Source organism: Erythrolamprus reginae, chromosome Z (assembly GCF_031021105.1).
Source record: "Erythrolamprus reginae isolate rEryReg1 chromosome Z, rEryReg1.hap1, whole genome shotgun sequence".
NCBI classification, from domain to species: domain Eukaryota; kingdom Metazoa; phylum Chordata; class Lepidosauria; order Squamata; family Dipsadidae; genus Erythrolamprus; species Erythrolamprus reginae.
In genome coordinates, this window is record NC_091963.1 from 38,731,781 (window position 1) to 38,758,642 (window position 26,862).

Below are 26,862 nucleotides of genomic sequence, written 5' to 3' on the forward strand. Positions count from 1 at the left end.
AAGCGGAGAAAACTTTCCAGGTAGCAGAGTAGATCCTCTGTGTGGAAGGTCACCTAGAGGTCATAAGTTCGGTTGTTTGTTTCCATTGAATTCTCAAGATATCTAGAACCCCAATCCAATGAAATGGAAAAGGATTTTCTTAGTTGCAGAATCCTTTGCAGATTCAAAGAACTTTTGTAATTTCTCCCCTTCTAATTTATATTACACAGGAAGATGAGCATTATTATATTGTATGATCTCTTAACAAAACATAACATGCATTATTTCCTCAATAATGTTTCTATAGACTAGAGATCTCTGGTCAAGGCACAAATAAAAGACCATTAATGGTTTGTAGGATACTAATGTTTTCTTTTTATCAGACTCACAGATGTCTGAGGTACAAAGTCTGAATTAAGTAAACAAATTATTATTTTGACCTATAAATATTAAATTATAAATGTTCATTATATATATCTAAATAGGGGGAAATGTAAGCCTATACCTTAATGTGCCCCAGGATTTATTTCTGCTGTGAAAGATTTCAGATAGATTATCCTAGTGTAAATGATAGTGTATGAAAAAATTCTTTTTTAGGATCTGCAAAAGCTATGTACAGTAGTTTCCCATTCATACCTTATTTTTCTTAGATTTGGCGAGTTGAAAGTAATGGCAGAATCCCTATAGAACCTGGTAGCTATGGGCAATTTTATGGTGGTGACTGCTACATCTTATTGTACACCTACCCTAAGGGCAAGATTATCTACACATGGTATGTTTAGTTAATGTGCTATTATTGTGTGAATATGATTTGAATATGTTGGGTTACGGTAGGCATAGAGCAGTGGTCACCAACTGGTGGTCTGTGGACCACTCATAGTCCGTGAGAAAATTTTGCTGGTCTGCAGAAAAATTATTTTTTTATATTGCACTAAATCGGGGGCCTCAAATTACAGTCCCTGGGTTGGATATATATAATGAATGCTTGTGTTGCTGCAGAGAGTCTCCCCCTTCGGGTACCTTTTGTGTGAGTTGGAAGAGGTCAGAAATTCCAACTTGGGATCTGCTACAGCCTCCTGGTGCAAGGCTTTGGACAAAGGCTGGAGGGAAGTGCCATTGGTGGTGAAGGCTTTGCTCTAGTGGGACAGCATCATGGCCTGGCACTGACTAACCATCTCAACGCGCTGAGTCTCCAGGTGCTGGTACCTGGCCTTCCACTCCCACAGGTTTTTCCTTTGCTTGGAAAGCCTATGCTCAGGCCTCAGTGGCCTTCTGCTGAGCCTCTTTCTTGGCCAGATCCAATTTCAACCAAACCAGCTTTTCCTTGTGGTGACTGCTTAGCTCCAACAACTTAGCTCCTCTTGGGGACTAAGGAGCCCAGATGGGCAAGGAGTGGCTGGGAGGGGAAGGGTGAGTAGAGGCCAGCGAGGCGTCCCTTGACATAAAAGACGTTGAGTTAGGCACACCTACCAATCACATGACTACCTACTCACGTCCACCCAACCGGTCATTAGGCAGATCATATTAGTGGTCCATGTGATTTAAAATTATAATTTAGTGGTCCCTGGGGTCAGAAAGGCTGGGGACCCCTGGCATAGAGTCATACTAAGCATGGTTCCGTGCCTCAGCTTGTCTTGGGACAATGATGGACAACTTTTATTTTGGGATGGCATCATCCTCTGCAAGATCTCAGCCTGTTCAGCCTGAGTATTCTGAGCTGCATCAAAAGTGGTTCCTGACATCTCATTCCATTTTTTAAAAAATAAATGTCTTCATTCTGATCAATTGATATGACGCCCTAACTAGTCTCTACTTTTTAGCAGCCGTTGTGTATTGGACTGCTAATGTGCCTACCAAGAAAGATTGACCTTATGTTTTGGGTGATGGCTGGTTATTCCTTTGGTTTTGTTCTAACTGAGAAAAATTTACAGGAAGAATGCGAAATTGTTGGCCAGATCATAAAAGAGAAAGCAATTGACCTTTGCTTTTCTGATATGGGTGAAAGGAAAGTGTAACAATTGCGTCTTTATTAGTCATGGCCTAGATAAAAGATCTGGCTATCACTGTGGAGGAAAAGGTTGAAATCTGGAAAGGTATTTCTTAAATTGGCTTAAATTCCAGCTGGTTTATTCAAGAAAGGCAAATAGCTAAAAACCACAGTGAGAAAAAACTTTAGTTCTACAGTCAAAATAGGTCTAAAAGCTAAAACAATAAAGACCAACATTGTTTTAGATAAAAGATATACAGCCTCAGTCCTTTTGGCTTTTGATCTTGTCTCACTCACTGTGAAGTATAATACATTTGTAATGCAATGCGATTTAAAAAGAAATAATAGTACAATAAGATGCATACTTTTACGACAAATTTAGGATTTCCTATGTCCCTTCTATTACTATAGAACATAACTCCTTGTTACTTTAAACGTTAGTGTGTGCCTTGATCCTAAACTTCTAAATAGTCGATCATTTCAAGTAGCTTTTGAAATAAGATTACTTATATAAGTTTTGTATTTCTATGGTTTTATTTTTTCCAAATGTGTTCTAACCCTACTACTTTATGCTTCTTGACTTAAAAAAAGAGTTATGCTTTATATAATCTTGGTAGAAATTGATTTAAAATGAGATTTAATCATATTTCTTCTGTCCACAGGCAAGGAGCTCATGCAACAAAAGATGAGCTTACTCATTCAGCATTCTTAACTGTCCAACTTGATCGATCACTTGACGGACACGCTGTCCAGGTTAGAACTCTTTTGGGAAATTTGAAAATCTTGATGGTGCAAACTTGAGGAAACATGAGAGAAATAACAAACAAAACAACATCATTTATTTATTTATTTATTTATTTATTTATTTGTTTGTTTGTTTGTTTATTAATAGAGTTGAAAGGGACCGTTAGGTCATCGAGTCCAACCCCCTGCCTGAGCAGGAAACCCTACAGCACCCCAGCCAAATGGAAGTCCAATCTCCTCTTGAAGGTGTCCAGAGTTGGGGAGTTCACCACCTCCCCTGGCAGGCAGTTCCATTGGTTGATCGCTCTGACCGTCAGGAAGTTCTTCCTTATTTCCAGGTTGAATCTCTCCTTGGTCAGCTTCCAACCATTGTTCCTCGTCCGGCCCTCTGGTGCCCTGGGGAATAAAGAGACCCCCTCCTCACCGTGGCAACCCCTCAAGTATCTGTAAACTGCTATCATGTCCCCTCTAGACCTTCTTTTTTCTAGGCTGTCCATGCCCAGTTCTCTCAATCTCTCTTCGTAAGTCTTGGTTTCGAGTCCCCTAATCATTTTGGTTGCTCTTTTTTGCACCTTCTCCAGAGTTTCGATGTCTTTTTTGTAGTGAGGTGACCAAAATTGGATGCAGTACTCCAGGTGGGGTCTGACCAGGGCATAGTAGAGTGGTATTAGTACTTCCCTGGTCTTGGAGCGTATTCCTCTGTTGATGCAGCTTAGGATTGAGTTGGCTTTTTTGGCTGCTGCTGACTCATGTTTAGTTGATTGTCCACCAAGACTCCAAGATCTCTTTCGCAGTCACTACTGCTGAGTGGGGTATCTCCCAGGCTGTATGTATGTCTAGGGTTCTTTTTGCCGAGGTGGAGGACTCTGCATTTGTCGGTGTTGAACCTCATTTTGTTGGTATGGGCCCACTGTGATAGTCATATATAGATATACTTCGTCTTACGAACCCCTCATTATACGAACTTTTCGAGATCCGAGCCCGGGGTTTAAGATTTTTTTGCCTCTTCTTCCGAATTATTTTAACCTTACAAACCCGCCGGTGTTGCTGGGATACCCCACCCCCGGACTTCCATTGCCAGCCAAAGCCCCCGTTTTCATGCTGGTGGGATTCCCCTGATGCTCCCCTCCATAGGAAACCCCACCTCCAGATTTGCGATGCTGCAGGGGAATCCCAGCAAGGGAATCCCACCAGCACAAAAACGGGTGCTTCGGCTGGCAACGGAAGTCCGGAGGTGGGCCAGCAAGGGAAGCCTCAGCGAAATCACAGCTGGAAAACCCCAACTCCGGACTTCCGTTGCCAGCCAAAGCACCCATTTTCGCATTGGTGGGATTCCCCTGAGGCTCCCCTCCATGGGAAACCCCACCTATCGCAAAAGGGCTTGCACGCATTAATCGCTTTTCCATTGATTCCTATGGGAAACATTGTTTCATCTTACAAACTTTTCACCTTACGAACCTCGTCCTGGAACCAATTAAGTTCGTAAGATAAGGTATCACTGTATACTGTAATTTAATCCAGATATCAGATATATTCATATTTTTCTAATCAATTTCAGTAATAACATTAATCATTTGGTCTCTTTTTAGCTATTTTTAATGCTGCTTGTCTTTTTACAGAGAATATAATATCCCCTTATTTTTTGTTATACAGTACTTAAAGAAGCAAGTAGGGGTCTGGAGGCTAAAATCTATGAAGAAAGTTTGCAGGAATTGGTTGTGTCTGGTCTAGTAAAAAGAATAACCAGGAGAGACATAATAGCAGTATTCCAATATTTGAGGGCTACCAGAAATATGAGGGGATCATTTTATTTTCCAAAGCATTAGAAGGCAAGATAAGAAGCAGTGGATAGAAATTAAGGAGAGAAGCAACATAGAACCAAAGAGAATTTTCCTAACAGAACAATTAACCAGTGGAAGTTGTGGCTGCCCCATTGCTGGAGGTTTTTAAGAATAGACTTGACAGCCACTTGCCTGAAATGGTATAGAGCAGTGATGGTGAACCTTTTTTTCCTGGCCCCCCTGAAAGAGTGTGCGTGTGTGCTATCGCGCATGCACAAGTGCCCGCACCCATAATTCAATGCCCAGGGAGGGCGAAAACAGCTTTCCCTGCGCCCGGGAGGCCCTCTGGAGGCCAGAAATGGCCTGTTTTCCAACTTCTGGTGGGCCTAGTAGGCTTGTGTTTCACTGTCCCAAGGCTCCAAAAGCTTCTCTGGAGCTGGCGGAGGGTAAAAACACCCTCTCCTATCCCCCTGGAGGCTCTGTGGAAGACAAAATGCCCCCCCCCAGACCCTCTGTACAAGCCAAAAATCAGCTGGCCGGCACGCACATGCACCTTGGTGCTCAGCTAGGGCAACGTCTCGTGTGCCAGCAGATATGGCTCTGCGTGCCACTTGTGGCACCCGTGCCATAGGTTCACCATCACTAGTATAGAGTATTTTGCTCAAGCAGAGGATTGGATTAGAAGACTTCCAACTCTATTATTTTATGTTTTAATTAGATTTTTAAAAGGAAACAGATCTTTCAAAATCCTTACTAGGTAATCTAGGATGCAGTTAAGTTATCAATCACCAGATGGCACTGCTGCCTATTTTTACAGCAAATATAAAACCCTTCAAATGTTAAATTCTAAATTGTATTGTGCTATGTTTTCCTAGGAATCTCCAGAAGACCTAGGTTACCCTCCTTGCAATTTATTAATTGTCTCCATGGTCAGATTCTGGATTACATACAAAAATGTAACCAGTTAAAACAAGGCCAGATAATAACAATTAAAAACCAGAAAAACATAACATTAATAATTACCAAGTAATTATAAATGTGTCTACAGTTAGTTTGGACCAAAAACTATGATGGATAAGAATGTTTTTGTTTTGCAAAATACAGGTTGGGAGATGATGCCATAGTAAAAACCATATAAGGAAGAACAAAATAGAACGCAAACTTCACACTAGGCATGCAAATAAAATTGTAGGGATCTCAAAATTCCAAGACTGTTTAAAACATTGTTTGATAGAGACTAGGGTTATTGTGCAAGAAGAAATACAATTTGTAGCAAGTAGGGAAGCATCCAACCTCATGTGTTCTGCTCACTTCTCTCTCCCAATTCACATGTCTGTCTACTATCAAGCTCAAGGCAAGCTCTCTGAGAAGATATGCCATGCGCTTGAACAACCTTACACAGGAATAGACCTGAATATTCCAAAACCTACATACCTATACCCATGAAAATCTACAAAAACATACATAAACACACACACACACACACACACACACACAGAGAGAGAGAGAGAGAGAGAATATGAAATACAGTGATACCTTGTCTTACGAACTTAATTGTTTCCGGGACAAGGTTTGTAATGGGAAAAGTTTGTAAGACGAAACAATGTTTCCCATATGAATCAATGGAAAAGCGATTAATGTGTGCAAGCCCAAAACTCACCCCTTTTGCCAGCCGAAGCGTCTGTTTTTGCGCTGCTGGGATTCTCCTTAGGCTCCCCTCCATGGGAAACCCCACCTCCGGACTTCCGTGTTTTTGTGATGCTGCAGGGGAATCCCAGCAGGGTAATCCAGCAGTGCAAAAATGGGTGCTTCGCTGGCAACGGAAGTCTGGAGCTGGTGTTTCCCATGGAGGAGAGCCTCAGGGGAATCCCAGCAGCGCAAAAATGGGCGCTTTGCTGGCAACAGAAGTCCGGAGGCGGGGCATCCCAGTGGCAGCGGCTTGGGTTTGTAAGGTGAAAATAGTTTGGAAGAAGAGGCAAAAAAATCTTAAACCCCGGGTTGTATCTCAAAAAGTTTGTATTACGAGGGGTTTGTAAGACGAGGTATCACTGTAATTGGATAGGAAGGGACCGTGGAAGTCTTCTAATCCAACCCCTTGCCCCTAACAGGAGATCTTAACAATTCTGGACTTTCTTTCAGTTTTATGGGATGGATATACATGACCATAGAAAGAATGACAGAACAGAGTAATAGTGTTGGAAAGAATGCTTTATTAAATTCCCCTGCCAGATAAAAATAGTTTTAGGAAAAATATTTGTAGTATAACCTAGAAATCAATTTTCCAAAGTTCTTTGTTATTGTGCTATTTTCCCCCCACATCAGTTTCCCACATTTTTAATAATATGGATTGAAAAATTAGTCTTGATATATATTGCTAATGGACCAAAATATGTGTCAGGTTTTTGACCAGGCAATTTGGCACAATGTAATTTAGATTATTTTTTGAATATTTGAAGAACAGACAGTGTTAAAGAGGTTTCTTGAAATAGATGTAGGGTTTTCCTATGTGTTGAAAATACCCTGCTTTCTTCTGAATTTACGTGCAAATCTTCCTGAATCACAAAAAGATACACTCACTCCATTTTACTTAAGGGAATATTTAAATTGCTGCAAGCATGTTATACTGTTGCTATGGTGGGAGAAAGAACAGACCTAAAGTTTTATAATTGTACTACATGCCTGCTACAATCTTATTTTAAAGCATACATTTTTAAATTTTGTTTTAAAGCTTAAATTATTCAAGAAATTATCCCTGCCAAGATGCAATGAAGATCTATTGTTGAGGCGAAAACTGGGCAGTAGACTTTAAAAATATCCTGTATTTTATATTAAAATACTTTGCAGATTAGAGTGAGCCAAGGCAAGGAACCTCCACATTTGTTGAGTTTATTCAAGGATAAACCACTCATTGTTTATAAGGATGGGACCTCCAGGGCTACTGGCCAAGTGCCCCCTGCTGCAACCCGCTTGTTCCAGATTCGCAGAAACCTTGGAGTCATCACCAGGATTGTAGAGGTAACAAATTCCCATTCAGAAATCTGTTCTTGGTGTAACTACCATATTTTTCGGAGTATAACATGCATTTTTCCTCCCTAAAAGAGGGTGGAGATGTTGGTGCATCTTATACACTGAATACAGCTAGTGAACTTTTGGCCTCAAAAAACCCTGCCTCTCATGTCCTCTTTTTGCAAAAAACATGGCCCTTTTTTGCAAAAATGGGGCACACAGAGGATTTGGGAGGTCTATAGATTGATCCTGGCAGCTGGGAAGGGTAAAACTGAGCAACAAATTGGGCATGCCAAGGGTTTGGGAAGCCTGTAAAGTAATCCTTGTGGCTGGGAAGGGCAAAAATGAGTGAAAAATAGGCCATTAAAAATGGGCAGAGGGTTTCAGAGGCATGTAGGGAGGGGGAAACAAAAATTAGCAAAATGGGCCTATTTTTTTCAAAAATGGCCTCCCTTCTTTTGCAAAAAAATAGGGTGTGCAGAGAGTTTGGGAGGCCTGTAGAGTGATCCTGGGGACTGAGGAGGGAAAAAAATGAGTGAAAAAATGGGTATTTTTGTCCTTCCTAGCCTCCCCAGGAGCACTCTGTAGGCCTCTTAAATTCCCTGCATGCCCTGGTTTTTGCAAACTACGTGCTTCCGAGGGCCAGGGAGGGCAAAAATTTATTTTGTTTGTTTACCTCTTCAATATCTTGATGCATCTTGGGAGAAGGGCGTGGCCAACCACCACGGAAACACAGAGTTCACCGTGCTCTGCATTGGAATCCCAAATCCCTTTCGTCTGGGGAATTGGTTCAATTGTAACCAGGTCAGAACTGCCCCGGAGAAGTGGTGAAGAAAATCTGTTTGGGGTTGGCAAACCCAACAGAGAACTGATTTAGGGCCTTTGATCGGTGGCAGTGGAAATCAGCTGACAAAAGCCATCCAAGCTACGGTGGCTATGAACGCAAAAATCAATTTGTATTGAAGATCAGAAGATACTTGGGAAAAGGAACAAAGAAAAATGCTGGAGAGAAAAAGAATACTAGAAGTTGTGCTGGTCAGTTATTTAGCCAAATTGATGTTTGAGACTTTCTTTTTGCTGATTTCAAACGGGAACAAAAAGATTGGGAAAAAATAAAGACAAAGCAGCTACTTAGCACTGAACGTTACAGTGGAAAACTATTAAAGAAGCTGTAAAAGCCCAAAGTTTGATGCCTTTTATATTTGATCTTTGAATTAGCTTTCAAGTAAATTATTTGATGTAATAAAATTGGTTTAATTAAACATCAACATATTAATTAAGAAAAAATAGAATTGTGGAACTAATGAGAAGTGCCACCTGCTGTTCGGAGGAATTGCTAAAGTGAAAGATTTTTGTGGACGCTTATACAGCTGTTGGCCTTGGGCTTTGAAAAAATAAAATAAATTTGACATCTTATCTGTTCAGGCTGTGAACTTTGAATGAACTTCTATTTACTTGTAAATTGAAAGAAAAAAGTTGAAAGAAAAGGATTACTTCAGACTATAAGCTGGTGAACAGTAGTTTTGACAAGATGGCATTAGAAGATGTATTAGAAAAGATAATTTTGCAAAAGAAATAAATTACAAAGAAATAAAATTGGGGAAAATGTTTTAAATTATTTTTTAAAAATCCATAGACTAATCAGTCAATTAAAAATTGTAAATGGGTACAAAATTAGAACAAAATAAACCTTGGATAATCAAAATAAGAAACTGAACAAAACAATTGAGGTTAATGTGCAGCTGAAAAAATACAATTCTTTGCAAGATCTCTATACTGTATATTCCTTTTGTCTGTGATACCACTTCATAACATATTTAATTTACAATATCCCAAACACCAACTTGTCTCCAAATTTCAACCTAATAAACTAAAGACAAGTCTAATAAAGCACACATACCCTCCCCAAAAAGATGCCATAGAATATTGACATCTAATCTAGAGCCGCTCTGGGTCCTGGGAGACGGGCGGCATGCAAGTCTAATAAATTGAATTGAATTGAATTGATATATTTAAAGAGCATGAAATATTGACTGCACGTCTGATTTGCTTATTACACTGAACTTATATATTTTCTGTTCCTAATGTATGATTATTTTGTGTGTTTATGTATATAATGGAGACTTTTTTCCTAACTAATTATTCTTAAGATTATAAATGGCAATTTATATTTCAATTACATAGTATTTGAAATATGGACTTACCTCCTTATGAATCTGTCCCTTCTTTATCTCAGGTTGAGGTTGATGCAATTTCATTGAATTCCAATGATGTTTTTGTTTTGAAACTGCCAACTAAGTCTGGATTTACCTGGATTGGTAAAGGAGCAAGCAGAGAAGAAGAAAAAGGTGCTAAGTATATAGCTGGTGTCCTGAAATGTCAAACTTCAAGAATTGAAGAAGGTCATGAACCTGGTGAGCATGCAAATTAATAATAATAATAATAATAATAATAATAATAATAATAATAATAATAATATATGTGTTACATGGCAATCAGGAAGAGGGTCACTAATGCCTGCATGGTAATTTTTGTGGTTACTTTTTTAGAGGAATTTTGGACTGCACTTGGTGGGAAAAAACAATACCAATCATCATCCCAGTTGCAATCTGAATTAGAAGACCACCCACCTCGTCTATATGGTTGCTCTAATAAAACTGGCAGGTTTATAGTAAGTTTAAGACAGTTTTTTTCCAGTTTACTATGGTTGTTTATTTCTTGGGCATAATAAATCTATTTGAATATATTTTAAGTAAGCAAAAATATTTTTTGCAGGAGCATAAAATATGAAAGGAATATTTTATAAATATTTATATATTAGGTTTTGTCATAGCAGCATCAGGCACTTGAGGAGGATACATCAGGCAAAATGATGGTGGAAACAATCCTGTTCCTTTTTTAGGTGCATCAGTGTTATATACATGTTTTAAAAAGCAGGATTTAGTTTGCAATGCTGTACTATCATCTTGCCTATTTTGATTTTTTACCACAGATGTTGCTGCCTTGAGGTTGTTAGAATAATATTGAGACACTATTGATTTTCAAATGTTGTCTTCCTGTTGACATTTAAATTTCATTCACTAAGCCAGTGTTTCCCAATCTTTTTTGAGCCGCGGCACATTATTCATATTTTCAAAATCCTGGGGAACACTGAACGGGGTGGGGGGTGGGGGTGGGGGGGCTAAAGAAAAGTTTGGACAAAAAAATATATCTTCCTCCATTTCGCTCTATTTCTCCCTCCCTCTTTCTCTCTTCCTTCCTTCCCTTCTTTCTCTCCATCCCTCTTTCTTTCTTCCTCTCTTTTTTGCTCTCTTTCTCCCTCCTTCCCTCCCTCTATGTCTTTCTCTCTCCCTTGCTCTCTCTGCCTCTCTTGCTATGTCTCTCTTTCTCTCTCTCTTTCTCTGTCTCTCTTTCTCTGTCTCTCTCTCTCTCTGCCTCTCTTGCTATGTCTCTCTTTCTCTCTCTCTCTCTGCCTCTTGCTGTCTCTTTCTCTCTCTCTCTCTGCCTCTTGCTGTCTCTTTCTCTCTCTCTCTCTTGCTATGTCACTCTTTCTCTGTCTTTCTCTCTCTGTTTCTCTTGCTGTCTCTTTCTCTCCCCCTCTCTCCCTCTCTTTTTCTCTCTCTCCCTCTCTTGCTATCTCTTTCTTTCTCTTTCTTTGTCTCTCTTGCTATCTCTTTCTCTCCCCCCTCTCTCCCTCTCTCTTTCTCTCAGCAGCCGCAGCGGGTAGTAGCCGTGGGGCGGCGGCAAGGTCGTCAGCTGTGAGGCGGAGCTCCAGAACGGAGGCACCGACGGCGTCTAGCCGCCGCCATCAGTACCTCTGTTCCGGAGCTCCGCCTCACAGCTGACCACTCTGCCGCTGCCCCATGGCTACTACCCACTGCGGCTGCTGAGAGAAAGAGAAAGGGAGAGAGGGGGGAGAGGGGGGCTACTACCCGCTGTGGCTGCTGAGAGAAAGAGAGAGAGGGGGGGAGAAGGGGGCTACTACCCGCTGCGGCGGCTGCTGCCGCCGCCATCACCCTCCCACTGTGTGCCGCCCTTCTGCTGCCGCTACCCTCCCACCAGGCCCCAAAGCTCACCTGCTGCAGCCGCCAGGGAAGCTCCAGCCGGGCGGGGCGCTGCAGTTGCCGGAAAACTTGGAAGGTGCTAAGAAGGAAGCTCAGCTTCCGTTCTCACAATTTTTTGCTCTTCGCAAAAAGTTTCGAGACCAGAAGCTGAGCTGCTTTCTTCGCGGCACACCTGACCATGTCTCGTGGCACACCAGTGTGCCACGGCACACCGGTTGGGAAACACTGCACTAAGCTACTATGTGGTTCATTTATTTCAATTTGGTCAAAGTAATATGCCTTCAAAACTTTAAGAATTTAGTATGTAAAATGCTAAATATAAGCCAGATGTTTAGCTTTGGTGTTCTTGATAGAGTTATATAAAACGTCTTTAGAAATATAGTAAAACTGTTGCTTTTTTAAAGAATTCTGTCATCTAATCTAGAAAAATAAAAATAAAGAAAAGTAATTTAACTTGAGCCAAATGCAGATGATTTTAAAGTGTGCAAGTCAGGGGCAGATTGCTTTTATCTGCTGCTACTGGTGTGCTGTGCGCACTGCGTGAGGAGTCTCTACGTGCGTATGTCCCCAGTGTGATTTTGCTTCCGCGCATGTGCAGGAAGCAAAAACACGCCAAAATCTCATGAGGGAACACGAAATGTGCATTTGCAGGAAGTAAAAAATACCAAAAATATGAAAAAAGGCTGGTGGTACTGAAGGACTGGCACCGGAGCGGTCGTTTGTATGTTGCACAATCTGGTGGCCTCTACCAGTGAGCAGTTGCCTACAAGTCCTTTAAAATATTTTTATGTAACCAGGATGGTCAGAATAAAATTTAAAACAAGTGAAACATCTTTATCCTTTACATAGTCTAACTGTACATACATAATTTATCAAAATAAAAGGTTAATATTTCTGATTTTCTAATGAAATTTCAAGCCTACAAGTACTAATTTTGAACTTTGTTTAAAGTAGTATGTTAAGATTTGAAACTTCTAGTGAGCATATTCTCTTAATGATATAAATGGGTCAAGAGAACATCTTAGCAGTTTCTGCATATGTAAGTTTATATTACAGCTAATCAAATGAGAATACTATAAACATGAGCCAGTGACAGGTTCAACACAAATTCCCACACGTATCTGCTCTCATTTACAAAAACATAATGTTCTATACTGAATGTTTTTGTAATGAACATTTAATAATTAATCATTTTTTCTTTAAATATAGTAAGCTGGTGCCCAATCAATGTTATAGATTTATTGCTATTTATTTAGCAGCGGGTTGCTACTGTACAGTATGGTTCTATGAACCGGTAGCAGCAGTAGCGGAAGACTTTGTCCTCCTTCCCTGGCATTGCGTGCATGCACACAAACTGATAGTGGTGAGATTTAGAACCCATCACTGTATTTATTCTGTGTTAAGATCTTTTATGAAGGTAGTTCTGCAGTAAACATAAGGTAGTTCTGTTGTAAACATTGGAACCTGTAATTATGCCATCGGAATATTTTTATATTGGCTAAGATTTCTGTGGAAATCTTGTAGTCTAAGCCAGTTTGGTGTACTGCTTTTAACTCAGGTGAAACAGGTAAAACTCAAAAAATTAGAATATCGTGCAAAAGTTCACTTATTTCAGTAATGTAACTTAAAAGGTGAAATGTAATATATGAGAGAGACTCATTACATGCAAGGCAAGATAGGCTCATTACATGCAAGGACCATTTTTGGCCTCACATGTCTCAGCAACTGATTAGATTGTACAGAGTTGGCCTTTTCTAGGTCTCATCAGCCATATCGGACCTCTGAAAAGTATAAATATGCATATGTATTCAATACTTGGTTTGGGCCCTTTTTGCAAGCAGTTACTGCCTCAATGCGGCTTGGCATGGAAGCTAACAGCCTGTGGCACTGCTGAGGTGTTATGGAAGACTGGGATCATATGCTGCAACGTCCTGCCTGTCGGCGACTACTTCAGCTTCAACCACAACAACACAAGAGCACACAACAGATTTAAACTTAATATTAACCGCTCCAAACTTGACTGTAAAAAATATGACTTCAGTAACCGAGTTGTCGAAGCGTGGAACTTATTACCGGACTCCATAGTGTCATCCCCAAACCCCCAACACTTTACCCTTAGATTATCTACAGTTGACCTATCCAGATTCCTAAGAGGTCAGTAAGGGGCAAGTACAAGTGCACTAGAGTGCCTTCTGTCCCCTGTCCTATTGCTCTCCTATATCTCCTATACCTTTCTTCTATTCCTATATCTCTTCTTCTATTCTTTCATTGATATGTTCTATTACTATATCTTCTTTTCTATTATTTCATAGATATATTTACTATGAGTATCTCCTCTATAACCTTCATCGTGTATTTTACTATGTGTATATAGATATATACCCACTATAACCCTCATTGTGTATTGGACAAAATAAATAAAATAAAATAAAGGATGCTTCAATAGTGGCCTTCAGCTCTTCTGCATTGTTCGGTCTCATGTCTCTTGGCAATGCCCCATAGATTCTCTATGGGATTCAGGTCAGGTGAATTTTCTGACCAATCAAGCACAGTAATCTTAGAGTCATTGAACCAGATTTTGGTGCTTTTGGCAGTATGGATAAGTGCCAAGTCCTGTTGGAAAATTGAAATCATCATTCCCATAAAGCTCGTCTGCAAAAGGAGGCATGAAGTGTTCCAAAATCTCCCAGTAGATGGCTGTGTTGACTCTGAACTTAATAATGAAGCACAATGGATCAACACCAGCAGATGACATGGCTCCCCAAATCAACACAGATTGAGGAAGCTGTTGCATCTTATTTGGAAACTGGGGACCCAGAGTATGGAGGAAGAATAGAGAGGCACACGCAACAAGATTCAGTCTGAAGTCCAGTCTGAAGATTCCACACTCTGTGTTGATTTAGGGATTTGAGGGTTTTCATGAGCTGTAACCCATAATCACCACAATTATGACAAATTACTGCTTAAATTATCTTGCCTTGCATGTAGTCTCTCTCATATATTATGTTTCACCTTTTAATTTGCATTACTCAAATAAATGAACTTTCCACAATAGTCTAATTTTTTGAGTTTCACCTGTATAAGCTTATATCCTCATGCAGGGTACATGAACTATTATGCTTAGCTTTGACAACTTTCTTCCTTTACTTGACCTGAATTGCTAATATCATTTGGCTATTGACCTTTTGTAGCCACTATTTATAGTTACTATTTTTTCAGCTTTTGCAGTTTTATTTACTTTTCCTTTTTTTCCTCTTATTATACACCTTCTGCCAATCTTAAAATAATATGAATGTGATGTTAACTTATCTCATTAGTAAAGAGATATTTTAGTCTAGCATGGGTGTTTTTAATAAGAGAAATGTATGATTCAGTAAAATATTATTTCCTAAAGATTGAAGAAGTCCCTGGAGAGTTCACTCAGGATGACTTGGCTGAGGATGATGTCATGTTGTTAGATACTTGGGATCAGGTAAAATATTTATTTTACTAGCGGGTTTCTGTATGACAGAAGCTACAGTATAGAGCTAAGTATACAATGTGTACATGATATAAAGGTTTATGTGATTTAAGATAAAAATAGGGAATTAAATTTTAAATTCTATATCCAACAAATAGGAAAGGAGGGGAGAAACATTTTTTTTCAATGCTGATTTTCTGGTCTAAGATGGCTATTTGGTTTTTTCAAAAATCTAGAAAGAGTTAAAAGTTATATTCACCTACTTTATACCCATTTGATTCTAAGTTCATCACTAACCAATACTACTTAATGTAAAAAAAATGAACTGTTTAAATAAATGAGATAAAGAGAATATTGCGCGCGCGCGCGCACACACACACACACACACACACGAAAATGTCAGTGGACAAGATGAGACTGAGGAAGAAATGAAAGATGGAAGATTTCACTAGATACTGAAATCAAATTGTGGAGAGGGGATTTTTTTAATATATTACTCAATTCCGTTATGTTTAGCCAGTGTTTTATCTAAGATGCCTGCACTGGAAAACTTTTTTTAAAATGAGTTATGCAAGAATTAATGCTTTAATACTAATTGTTGTGGCTTTATGTATTGCAGGTTTGAATGTTCATGTTTTAATATTAGTTTAATTATAATTTTTAACTTTTTGGAAGCTATCCAGCAGAGTCCTATTAAATAGTAGGGTATTAATTAAGTAAATAAAGGAACTATTTTAGAACCCGGAAAGTGAAAGACTTGAATTAATATGTCTATATCAGTGATGTCAAACCTTTTTTCCTCAGGTGCCAAAAGAGAATGGGCGCATACTATCACGCAAGCACAAGTGCCCTCACCCATAATTCAATGCCCTACCCCCGGAGGTCCCCTGGAGGCCAGAAATGGCCTGTTTACCAACTTCTGAATCCCCTCCCCAGATTCCAAAGACTTCCCTGGAGCTGGGGAAAAGTAAAAGCACCCTCCCTCATCTCCCCAGAGGCTCTTTGGAAGCCAAAAACACACTCCCAGAGCCTATGTGCAAACCAAAGATCAGCTGGCTAGCGTACACATGCATGTTTCAGCTGAGCTAGGACAACAGGTTGCATGCCAGCAGATATGGCTCTGCATGCCATCTGTGGCACCCATGCCATAGGTTCACCATCATTGGTGTATACTATGAGCTGTGAAACAATATCTGGTTTTCATGAAATGCATTTGCAGGTATAGTAATCCTTAATTTATGACTACTTGTTTAGAGAATATTCAAAATCATGTTATCACTTTAAAAAAATGATTTATGGCTATGCACTTATGGCCATCAGTTTCCCCATGGGCACATGATTAAAAATTGGGTGCTTTACAAATGACAAATATTTATCATGGTTGCAGCATCCCAGAGTCATGTGGTTGCCATTGAAAACTTTCCAGCTGGCATCTGATGAACAAACAATTGAATGTGTTCAATGACTGTGATTTATTTAACAACTATGATAATTCACTTAATGATTGTGACAAAAAAGTAATAAAATCAGTCATGATTCATTTGAAGACAGCCTCACTTAGTAATAGCAATCCAAGTCCCAATTGGTAGTAAGTTAAGTACAACCTGTAGTATTTTAGTAAATGAGAAAAAATAATGGTCAAAACTAGACACAAATTTTCTAACTTCAATCGATAGAATGATTTCCAAACTCCATTTCAAAAGCTGATATATGGGTGTTTTTTCTCTTCCTTGTTATTCCAAGGTATTTGTCTGGATTGGAAACGATGCTAACGAAATTGAACGTGCTGAATCTGTTAAATCCGGTAAGAAATTAAACAAAATAGTTGATTGATTTGCAGGATGCTCATATTTTAAGTTCAACCTTTTCCTTCAGATATGCACCTATATATATCCTTATCAACGTAACAATTGAAAGCAAATAATTCAGAAGAGTATTAAGTAAGAGAAAGGTTTTCAGTAAGAGATCATTTTTTTCAGGTACATCCCTAATTAGGAATATTTATTCCTAGAAGACAATATATTATGATGAGTAAGATAAACCAATTATTTTTGTGGCATAGCAATTGCTTCTTTTGAAGTGTACACAATTGTTTGTACAGCCACAATCATTCTTTATCACACTTCTCTTTTAACATATTTTTTCAGTTGTTCATTAAATAAATTTTATCAGTTTTGCAAATCAATATTTCTATTTTTTAAAATGCCTATCTAATATGCACTCCCAAAGTATGATAGCAAACCACTACAACTTTTCTACCTGTTTGCTGTCATTTAAAGGTTGTTCAGGTTTTGCATTCCAAATAGGGTATCCCAGGTGTTTTTTAAATGGCTGCAGTGTTGTAAATACTGCAGCATACAACTGTTATTGCATTCTGAAAACCCATGCTTAACCTGATTTCTTCCGCAAGAGACTGATTCTATAGTGAGATCATGATGCCCTTCAAAATATATGGCTTAGCACAGGTTTGATAGGAACTGCTTTTTAATAATAAGAAAACATGCATTGAGAGATAAGGTTTATGTAAGGATGGGTTGCTTATGTTTTAAAACCACTGAATTGGGTCAATTTTAACTGCACGTTCTCTGTATATCACCAGTTAACTGGTTCATTATTTGATCTTACATTTTGTAGCTATAATGAATTATTTTTGTTTTGTTTTTTCTTTGGCTGTTTACGTTTTTTTTGGCTGTTGCTCTGAATATTTTGACATTTGTTCAAATATATTTCTTTTAACAGTTGAGACCTTTAAACCAGCGTTTCCCAACCGGTGTTCCGCGGCACACTGGTGTGCCGCGAGACATGGCCAGGTGTGCCGCCAAGCTTCAGCTGGGCGGGGCGCTGCCAGTACTTCCGTCCTGGGGCTCCCGCTCGCAGCTGTCTCCTGCTCGATGCCGCGGTTTTCGGAGCTCTCCTGCTGGGCCCCAAAGAAGGAAGGCAGGAAGAAGGAGAGCTCCATTCTTCGCACCTTTTTCCCGCCTTCTTTCTTTGGGGCCCAGCAGGAGAGCGCCGAAAACCGCGGCATCGAGCAGGAGGCGGGGGACAGCTGCGAGCGGGAGCCCCAGGACGGAAGTACCGGCAGCGCCCCGCCCAGCTGGAGCTCCTCTTTCGTCGACGGCAAGTGTCCGATGGGAGTGGGGGGGGTGGCCGCAGCGGCCGCAGGCAGTCGGGGGAGATGGCGGCGGCGAGAGGGATTGCTCGCTCGCTCGCTCTCAGCTGACTGCAAGTGGGAGCCCTGACGGTGGCGGTTGGACGTTCTGCTGGACGTCGTACATGCTGGCGCTGCGTGCCTGGCATATACGGTGTCCAGCACCACGTCCAGCTGCCGCCGTCAGGGCTCCCGCTTGCAGTCAGCTGAGAGAGAGAAAGAGAGACATATAAGAGGCAGAGAGAGAGAGAAAGAGAGACGTAGCAAGAGAGGCAGAGAAAGAGAGGCAGAGCAAGAAAGAGAGACAGCAAGAGAGGCAGAGAAAGAGAGATAGAGAAAGAGAGAGAGAAAGAGAGACATAGCAAGAGAGGCAGAGAGAGAGAAAAAGAAAGAGAGACATAGCAAGAGAAAAAGAGAGACTTAGCAAGAGAGGCACAGAGAGAGAGAGAAAGAGAAAGAAAGAGAGACATAGCAAGAGAGACAGAGAGAGAAAGAGAGATAGCAAGAGAGGCAAAGAGAAAGAAAGAGACATATAGCAAGACAGTGAAAGAGAGAGAGAGAGCAAGAGAGAGAGAAAAAAGCAAGAAAGAGATAGCAAGAGAGACAGAGAGAGAGAGCAAGGGAGAGAGAGACATAGAGGAAGGGAAGGAGGGAGAGAGAAAGAGAGCAAAAAAGAGAGGAAGAAAGGAAGAAAGAGGGATGGAGAGAGAATGAAGGGAAGGAAGGAAAAGAGAGAAAGGGAGAAATAGAGCAAAAGGGAGGAAGAGAGAGGGTTTTTTTGTCCAAACTTTTCTTTAGCCCCCCCCCCCCCTTTCAGTGTTCCCCAGGATTTTGAAAATACGAATAATGTGCCGCGGCTCAAAAAAGGTTGGGAAACACTGCTTTAAACTATGTTTATAGAACATGCTGGTTCATAATAGAGGTAGTTCTCCCTTAACAATTATTCATTCAGTGACTGAAGTTACAGTGGGATGCTGAATGAATGGTTGTTGCAGCCCTTGCAGCAACCTCCTGGTAGGCATTTGCCAGTCCTGCCTAAGGCAGAACTAGAACTCATTGTCTCCTGGTTTCTAGCCTTCTATCTCTAACTACACCAACATTAGCTTTGTTACATCAATTCACTGAAGTACAAAATGTTAGCATTTTATATAAAAATGGAAATATTACATCACAACACATTTCCTTTTACTTGCTAATAAGGGATCAGAGAGATAATTGTGTGTTTGCAAATGTCATGCATATTTGTTTTCTGATTTGGGAGACACTGTTAAAATGACAGTTGCCTTACAATCTCTTAGAACTTCAATTTATACAACTGAAAGTATAATAGTTAAAATTAACAATAAGAGCAAGTCTCTTTTCTATATATAAAAGCCTACTTCTGAGATATTGGGAGACTTACAAAGAACAATTTGGATATTTCTAAAATGACAGCACAGTAACTTATCAGCCCAGTCATGCAGTCTATTCATTAAGATGGGTTAATGTAAACTATCTTAATGTAATACAGGAGAAAGAGTAGACTATGTAAAAATATTATGCATTTTGCCTAGTTTTGGTTTCATGTATTAGCATTAAGCATTAGCATTTAGATTTATATACTTCTTCGGTGCTTTACAGCCCTCTTTAAGTGGTTTACAGAGGGTAAGCATATTGCCCCCACAAATCTGGATCCTACTTTTTACCAACCTTGGAAGGATGGAAGTCTGGGTCAACCTTGAGTCTACTGAGATTCGATCTGCCAAACTGTTGGCAGCCATTGGTCAGCAGAACTAGCTTGCAAATCAAATTGTACAAATCAAAGTACTGCACTTTTAAATTCATGGTTTGTGCTCAGTAGCATATATGAATCAATCCATCCATGATTCAATATGAAGTGTGAACCCAAATTATATTTTCAGTGATTCAGAAAATATCAATGCAAAAATATATCACTCTTTTCTTTAAATTAAAATTGTGTTATTAAAAATTAAACTGTCAGGTCAGAATTTTCAGTGCTTGAAAATTCATAAAATTAGATATTTTTTAAATTATAAAAAGGACCACCCTGTCATAGATAATTCTCTTAAAAGATAAGATACCCAATAACAGCAGTTTGACCTAGATATATTAAAAATCAATTCATTCAATACCACCCAGCTTGTGCTCTAACATGAGTTGAAAATTTGTCTTTGTGGTTTCTTTGGAATGTTTGGCTCTGTTTGTAGGACCATCTCAATGATATTATCTAGTTTTGGGACTCTTTCTTCAGATGTTTGGCTTATCCTCAGAATGTCCTCTTCATTGTAAACAATTCAAGGTCTATGTGTATGGGGAAACAATTATTCCTTCAGCATTCTGCTTTAATTTTGATTATTATTTATCTAATGAACATTTTTTTAAAGATTTTTTCAAACATGAATAATTTTATTTAAAAAGCTCTATACCAGATTTCTCATACTCCTCTTGGGCTCTAGGATTCTATAAAGGTGAAGAATGATGTAGAAATTAAATAAAGTGACTTAGAAATTAGCTAAATGTAGAACATTATTTTGCAGTGATATGTTATTATAATATCATTTCCAATATATTTCATGTATTTCAGCCAAAAACTACATTGAGACTGATCCTTCTGGAAGAGATAAAGGGACTCCAGTTGTTATTGTAAAACAAGGTTTTGAACCTCCAACATTCACAGGCTGGTTTTTGGGTTGGGATTACAACAAATGGAAGAACTAATAGCTGAAAAACACTGAACCATGTAAACAGTATCATAGCTGCATATTCTCCAATGGTTTTGAGTATGTGTTTGTAAAGGGGATTAAAAACAACTATTATTGAAATCCATGTTTTAATCTTGCATGTATATTTAGGGAATAAAACATAAATCACATTCTACAAGCATAAATACATGCTCCCAGCATAATTAGAAAATGTCCTTTTATAAACATACTGCTCAAAAAAATAAAATGAACACTTAAATAACACAATATAAGGAAGTAAATCAAACTAAGGAGAAGGGCGGCATAAAAATCAAACAAATAAATAATAAATAAATAAATATTCTGTGAAATCAAATTGTACACTTAGAAAGCAACACTGATTGACAATCAATTTCACATGCTGTTGTGCACATTCAACTTTGTACAGAACGAAGTATTCATTGAGAATATTTCATTCATTCAGATCTATAATGTGTTATTTGAGTGTTCCCTTTATTTTTTTGAGCAATATATATTGCTCAGGAAGAAAGAAATCCCAAATCTGTGGCCAACATTTAGGGCTATCATTGTCAATTTCACTGATTGAACATCAGAGCTCCACTCTGAAAAGACATTATGGAATTTTCATCACATAGCTTTCTTTACTGCCTAGTTTATTATGTGCTTGTCTATTATTACCCCAGCATGATTGAGTACTAGCTCAGTAATTTATAGCTCTCTAATTAAGTATTTAGGAAAGATTGGTCTAGTTGTTCAAACTTTCCTCCTGAGTCATTATATTGGTGCAGTCATTTTAGTTTTGCTTATACTTCAATCATAGAACATCTATTTTTCATCTATTTTTATGCCAAATTGTGGACAGTAATCACAACTTAACTCTTCAAACCTGACATTTAAAGACCCAGAAAATTGTACAGTGCAGGAAAACTCCCACTTTTTGAAAGAGGCAACTATGCAATACCTGAGCTTGTCTGTCAATGCTTAAGAAAGGAAGTGAAAATAGTTGGTTTTAATATTCCAAGTTATTTAAATACTCCTCTAAATTTTGCATCTTATAAAGCTCTGTAAGAAGAAAACTATACACCATTGTTCAGAATGAAAATTTGCTAAAGACAATGTTACCGTGTTTCCCCGATAGTAAGACCCCCCCGATTGTAAGACATATGGGGGGTTTCAGGGGGGTCGGCTTATATAAGCCATACCCCGAAAGTAAGACATATGTCTTACTTTCGGGGAAACACGGTATAAACGGTATTGCGGGGGGGGGGGGGCGATGACATTGCTTCCAAGCTCCCCGCGCGCCCCTCGCCTTCGCTCGCCGCGGCCTCTTCCACCGCCTCTTCCCCTGCCGAAGCTCAGCTGCAAGCGGCCAGCGAGGCCGCTTGCAGCTTCGCTCGCCTTCCAAGCTCCCCGCGCGCCTTCGCATTCTCCCCGCGCGCCTTCGCCTTCCAAGCTCCCCGCGCGCATTGCTTCCAAGCTCCCCGCGCGCCTTCGCTCGCCTTCACTCGCCACCGCCTCTTCCCCTGCCGAAGCTCAGCTGCAAGCGGCCAGCGAGGCCGATCGGATCCGAGGCGAGCGGCCGGAGCTGCGCCCTCCTTCGCCCGCCTCCTTTCCGCTCGCCTCGGAGCCGAGCGGCCTCGCTGGCCGCTTGCAGCTGAGCCTCGGCAGGGGAAGAGGCGGTGGCGCCGCGGCGAGCGAAGGCGAGGGGCGCGCAGGGAGCTGCACCCTCCTTTCCGGCAGCTCCCTGCGCGCCCCCCGCCTTCGCTCGCCGCGGCGCCACCGCCTCTTCCCCTGCCGAGGCTCAGCTGCAAGCGGCCAGCGAGGCCGCTCGGCTCCGAGGCGAGCGGAAAGGAGGCGGGCGAAGGAGGGCGCAGCTCCGGCCGCTCGCCTCGGATCCGATCGGCCTCGCTGGCCGCTTGCAGCTGAGCTTCGGCAGGGGAAGAGGCGGTGGCGAGCGAAGGCGAGCGAAGGCGCGCGGGGAGCTTGGAAGCAATGCGCGCGGGGAGCTTGGAAGGCGAAGGCGCGCGGGGAGAATGCGAAGGCGCGCGGGGAGCTTGGAAGCAATGCGCGCGGGGAGCTTGGAAGGCGAAGGCGCGTGGGGAGATGTAAGACATACCCCCAAAGTAAGACACAGTGGGGCTTTTGGGGGTAAAAAGATAGTAAGACACTGCCTTACTATCGGGGAAACACGGTATATTCCTTTGACATCTGAACATTTAGAAAAACGTATTGACCTACAGTGCTTCTGCTCTGATTCTTCACACAAACACAAAATTACAATGACCATTACATGGCAGGAAAGAAATACAGAAAAAACTCATTAGTTACAATTGTTCATTGAGATTTTTACAGTACTGATATGTACTATATTTACTGGTTGTAAGAATATATCTCAATAGTATTTTTTGTTTCCAGTTTAATTTTTTTTGTTTCCAGTTTAAGATGCTCTGAAATGATTTACTTATGCACTTAATGAGAAACAGAACTGTTATGCATTATTATTTGGATTGGTATGTCTATTTCTATTTACTATATGTTCAGTTCTGATTAAGAAAATATAGAAGCATGCTTTGACCTTTAATTTTATCTTTCTTGATATGACCAACTATGTAAGTCCTCAGTTTGATGAGAATATGAAGGATCAAGATAAATATGTTATCTAAAAGTGAGAATAATTGTTCAGTTTCTTATTATTGATGAAGGGGAGGGGTAAACATAAGATTTTTTAAAATATGAATTTTACATTTCCAATTAATAAAGCTGTTTAATCAAACTATTGTTAAATAGTTGACTTCTTTTTATATAATTATGTTTGATTTACTTACATGTTCAATTTATTATCTTGATCACTTTCTAAAGAGTTTATCTCCAATATACATAATTATTTTGGCAGAAGTAACCATTTAATTTTATGTTTCTCCAAACTATATTAGAATACGGTGCATAAATTTCTTCCGATTCCATTATCATTATAAGTCTGAGAGACATATTAACAAAAACACTTCAAGACATTTATTAAGCTTTAAACTTTAGTCTACTGTATATCACACTCAATCAGGAAAATGGATACAGGTAGTCCTTGACTTAATGACTACAACTGAGGCCAAAATTTGTCACTGTTAAGTTAGAAATTTGTTATGTGAATTTTGCCCCATTTTATGAGCATTCTTGCATTCAGTTGCTAAATGAATCATTGCAGCTGGTAAGTTAGTAACTGTTCTGGTACAAGGTCAACTTTTCCCAGTCAGATAACTCAGCACAAAGGTATATCACAGATAATTTTATTATAGGAATTCTCACAATAACTCAGAGTTATGATGCGATTCTTCTGCAGTATAATCTTTCCCATTGTGCAGGTAAAAAGAGGTTGAATTGACCCAGGCTCTAGGTAGAGCATCTACATGCTAGCTGGCTTAATGAAAGAGTGAAGACAAAGACCTTCTGGAATGTTCTCTCCAATTACCCATCATCCCGAGTCAGAGCCAGTAGGAATACACAAATGTGGTCATATATAGAACTACATTACCCAGAGTGCAATTTCACTACATTTCCCCTATTGCAATATCTTAAAGAGACATACCTAAATACAGTCCAACTATCTCTGTCTCTGGGGACAGCACACTCCCCGTCTGGAATTTGTAAAATTCCACACTAACTAGCGAATAAATTGAAATAAACAAAGATATACGCTAAATAGTGCAGCTTAACTATCTTACTAAGGTAAACAATACATATGTAACATAACTATCTAATTGACTAAATAAAGGGCATAGAATAACAGTCTATCCAAACTAAATAACAAAGGTCAATGAAGCATATCATCAAACAATGCAAACACTGAGGTAGACACAAGGCATGCAAAGCTTGAGGTTCAGTCTTGAAGCTCGATCTGTCTTTTCAGCAAGACTAGGTTGGTGACTGGTATGGCATAGATCTTCTTGGTGAACGTCCTTTGTGCTGGGCAGAACTTGGAACACAAGTCCCATGTGCCAAGAGTTTGGAGATGTGTTCTTGTCCTGCAACAGGACAAGAAACAGGTGCAACCAGGACAGGAACACGAACAGGAACAGATTAACAGGAACAGGTGCAATCAGAACTGGAACAGAAACTGGATCAGAATCTGGACCTGGAAGAGAAACTGGAACAGGTTCCACAGGATCAGGAACAGGAGCAGATGTCGTAGGAACTGGAACTGGATCAGGAGCAGATGCCATAGGAACTGGAACAGGATCAGGAACAGGAGCAGATGCCATAGGAACTGGAACAGGATCAGGATCAGAAACTGGACCTGGAACAGGATCAGAAACTGGACCTGGACCTGGACTAAAAAGTAGAAGAGAAAGTGGGAAAGGTTCCACAAGAACAGGAGCAGGAGTAGGAACAGAAGGTGGAAAAGAGGCTTGGAAGTTATGCTCCCCGCCGTAGATTCTGGTATATGCCATGGCTGCTATTGTTTGCGTGGATGCATCTGAGAAAACATGCAGCTCTCTTTTCATCATGGTAGCAGGCGGGCATTGTATACTGATGCCTTGAAGACTGCTCAGGGAGGTATGTCTTGACTCCCTTTTTCATTTCTGCTCTAGCTTTTGTGAAAGGTACACTCCAGAGAATGGCAAGTACCACCATTCTTTGTTTCTTTTAGGAGATGGGGTAAGTTCAGTGTGTCCGTTCTGGATCATCTTGTCCATGAACTCCACCAGGTGAGCTTTGATTTCAGGCTTCTTGTTCATAAGTCTTCTCAAGTTAAAAAGGTGGGAGGAAACTTGCTCATGGTTGTTAGGCGAGTGTTGAAAGGGCAGTGGTGCAACCCAGCTTCCGCTAGTGTCTTGTTTAAATTCTCCTTCTATGAGCTGTGGAGAACATTTGTCCTCTATTGAGGTGGCTAAGTCATTGTCCTCCTTGTTGTCCTCTATTGATATGTCTACATCATTGTCTTCCTTGTTAGTCTGGAGTTCTATCACTTCTAGGACAGGATTGTCTTTGAAAGTTATGAGCTCTTCTTGGCATGGCTTCAAGTGGGGTATACTATTGTCCTCCTTGTTGTCCTCTCTTCTGATAATTTTATTACAGGAATTCTCACAATAACTCAGTTATGATGCGATTCTTCTGCAGTATAATCCTTCCCATTGTGCAGGTAAAAAGAGGTTGAATTGACCCAGGCTCTAGGTAGAGCATGTACATGCTGGCTGGCTTAATGAAAGAGTGAAGACAAAGACCCTCTGGAATTTTCTCTCCAATTACCCATCATCCCGAGTCAGAGCCAATAGGAATACACAAATGTGGTCATACATTACCCAGAGTGCAATTTCACTACATTTCCCCTAATGCAATATCTTAAAGAGAAATATCTAAATAAAGTCCAACTATCTCTGTCTCTGGGGACAGCACAGTAACACAGTTGTTAAGTGAATCTGGCTTCTCTGTTGACTTTGCCAGAAAGTCACAAAAAGGAATCACAAGACTTTGGGACACAGTAGAGTCATAAATATCAACCAGTTGCCAAGTGTCCAAAGTTTAATCACACGATTATGGGAGTCTGGAAAGATACAGTGATCCCTCGAGTTTCGCGATCTCGAGCTTCGCGAAACGCTATATCGCGAGTTTTCTACCCGGAAGTAACACCACCATCTGCACGCATGCGTAGATGGTGGAGTTTGCATTACCGCCGGGCAGATCAGCTGCTAGGCGGCCAAAGGAACCTTCCCTGGGTCTTCCCGCCGGCATGGGGGGCTTCCTAGCACCCCCCCGAACCCCCAACCCGGGTTTGGGGGGGTGCTAGGAAGCCCCCCATGCCGGGGGAGACCTTTTAAAACACCCGTGCCGCTTCCCAGCTGAGTCCTGAAGCCAAGCGCAGAAGTTCGCCTTTGGCGCTTGGCTTCAGGACTCAGCTGGGAAGGGCGCGGCTGTTTGAAAAGGTGGCAGTCGGCCTGGGGGGCTTCCCAGTACCCCCCCCCCCCAACCCTGTCTCCTGCCGCCGGTTTAGCCAGGAGA

The 26,862-nt window shown here is 40.5% G+C and overlaps 1 protein-coding gene across 1 annotated transcript in view; it reads left to right on the forward strand.

Annotated features, from left to right (window-relative positions):
* Window positions 1-21,209, forward strand: part of SCIN (scinderin) — a 61,232-nt gene extending 40,023 nt beyond the window's left edge. The window contains exons 9-16 of the mRNA XM_070729711.1: window positions 630-751; window positions 2,629-2,719; window positions 7,336-7,506; window positions 9,734-9,911; window positions 10,047-10,168; window positions 14,956-15,033; window positions 16,765-16,825; window positions 20,754-21,209. Coding sequence (XP_070585812.1) covers window positions 630-751; window positions 2,629-2,719; window positions 7,336-7,506; window positions 9,734-9,911; window positions 10,047-10,168; window positions 14,956-15,033; window positions 16,765-16,825; window positions 20,754-20,887 — 957 coding nt within the window. The 3' untranslated portion in view covers window positions 20,888-21,209. The remainder of the gene's footprint in view (window positions 1-629; window positions 752-2,628; window positions 2,720-7,335; window positions 7,507-9,733; window positions 9,912-10,046; window positions 10,169-14,955; window positions 15,034-16,764; window positions 16,826-20,753) is intronic.
* Window positions 21,210-26,862: the final 5,653 nt, after the last annotated feature.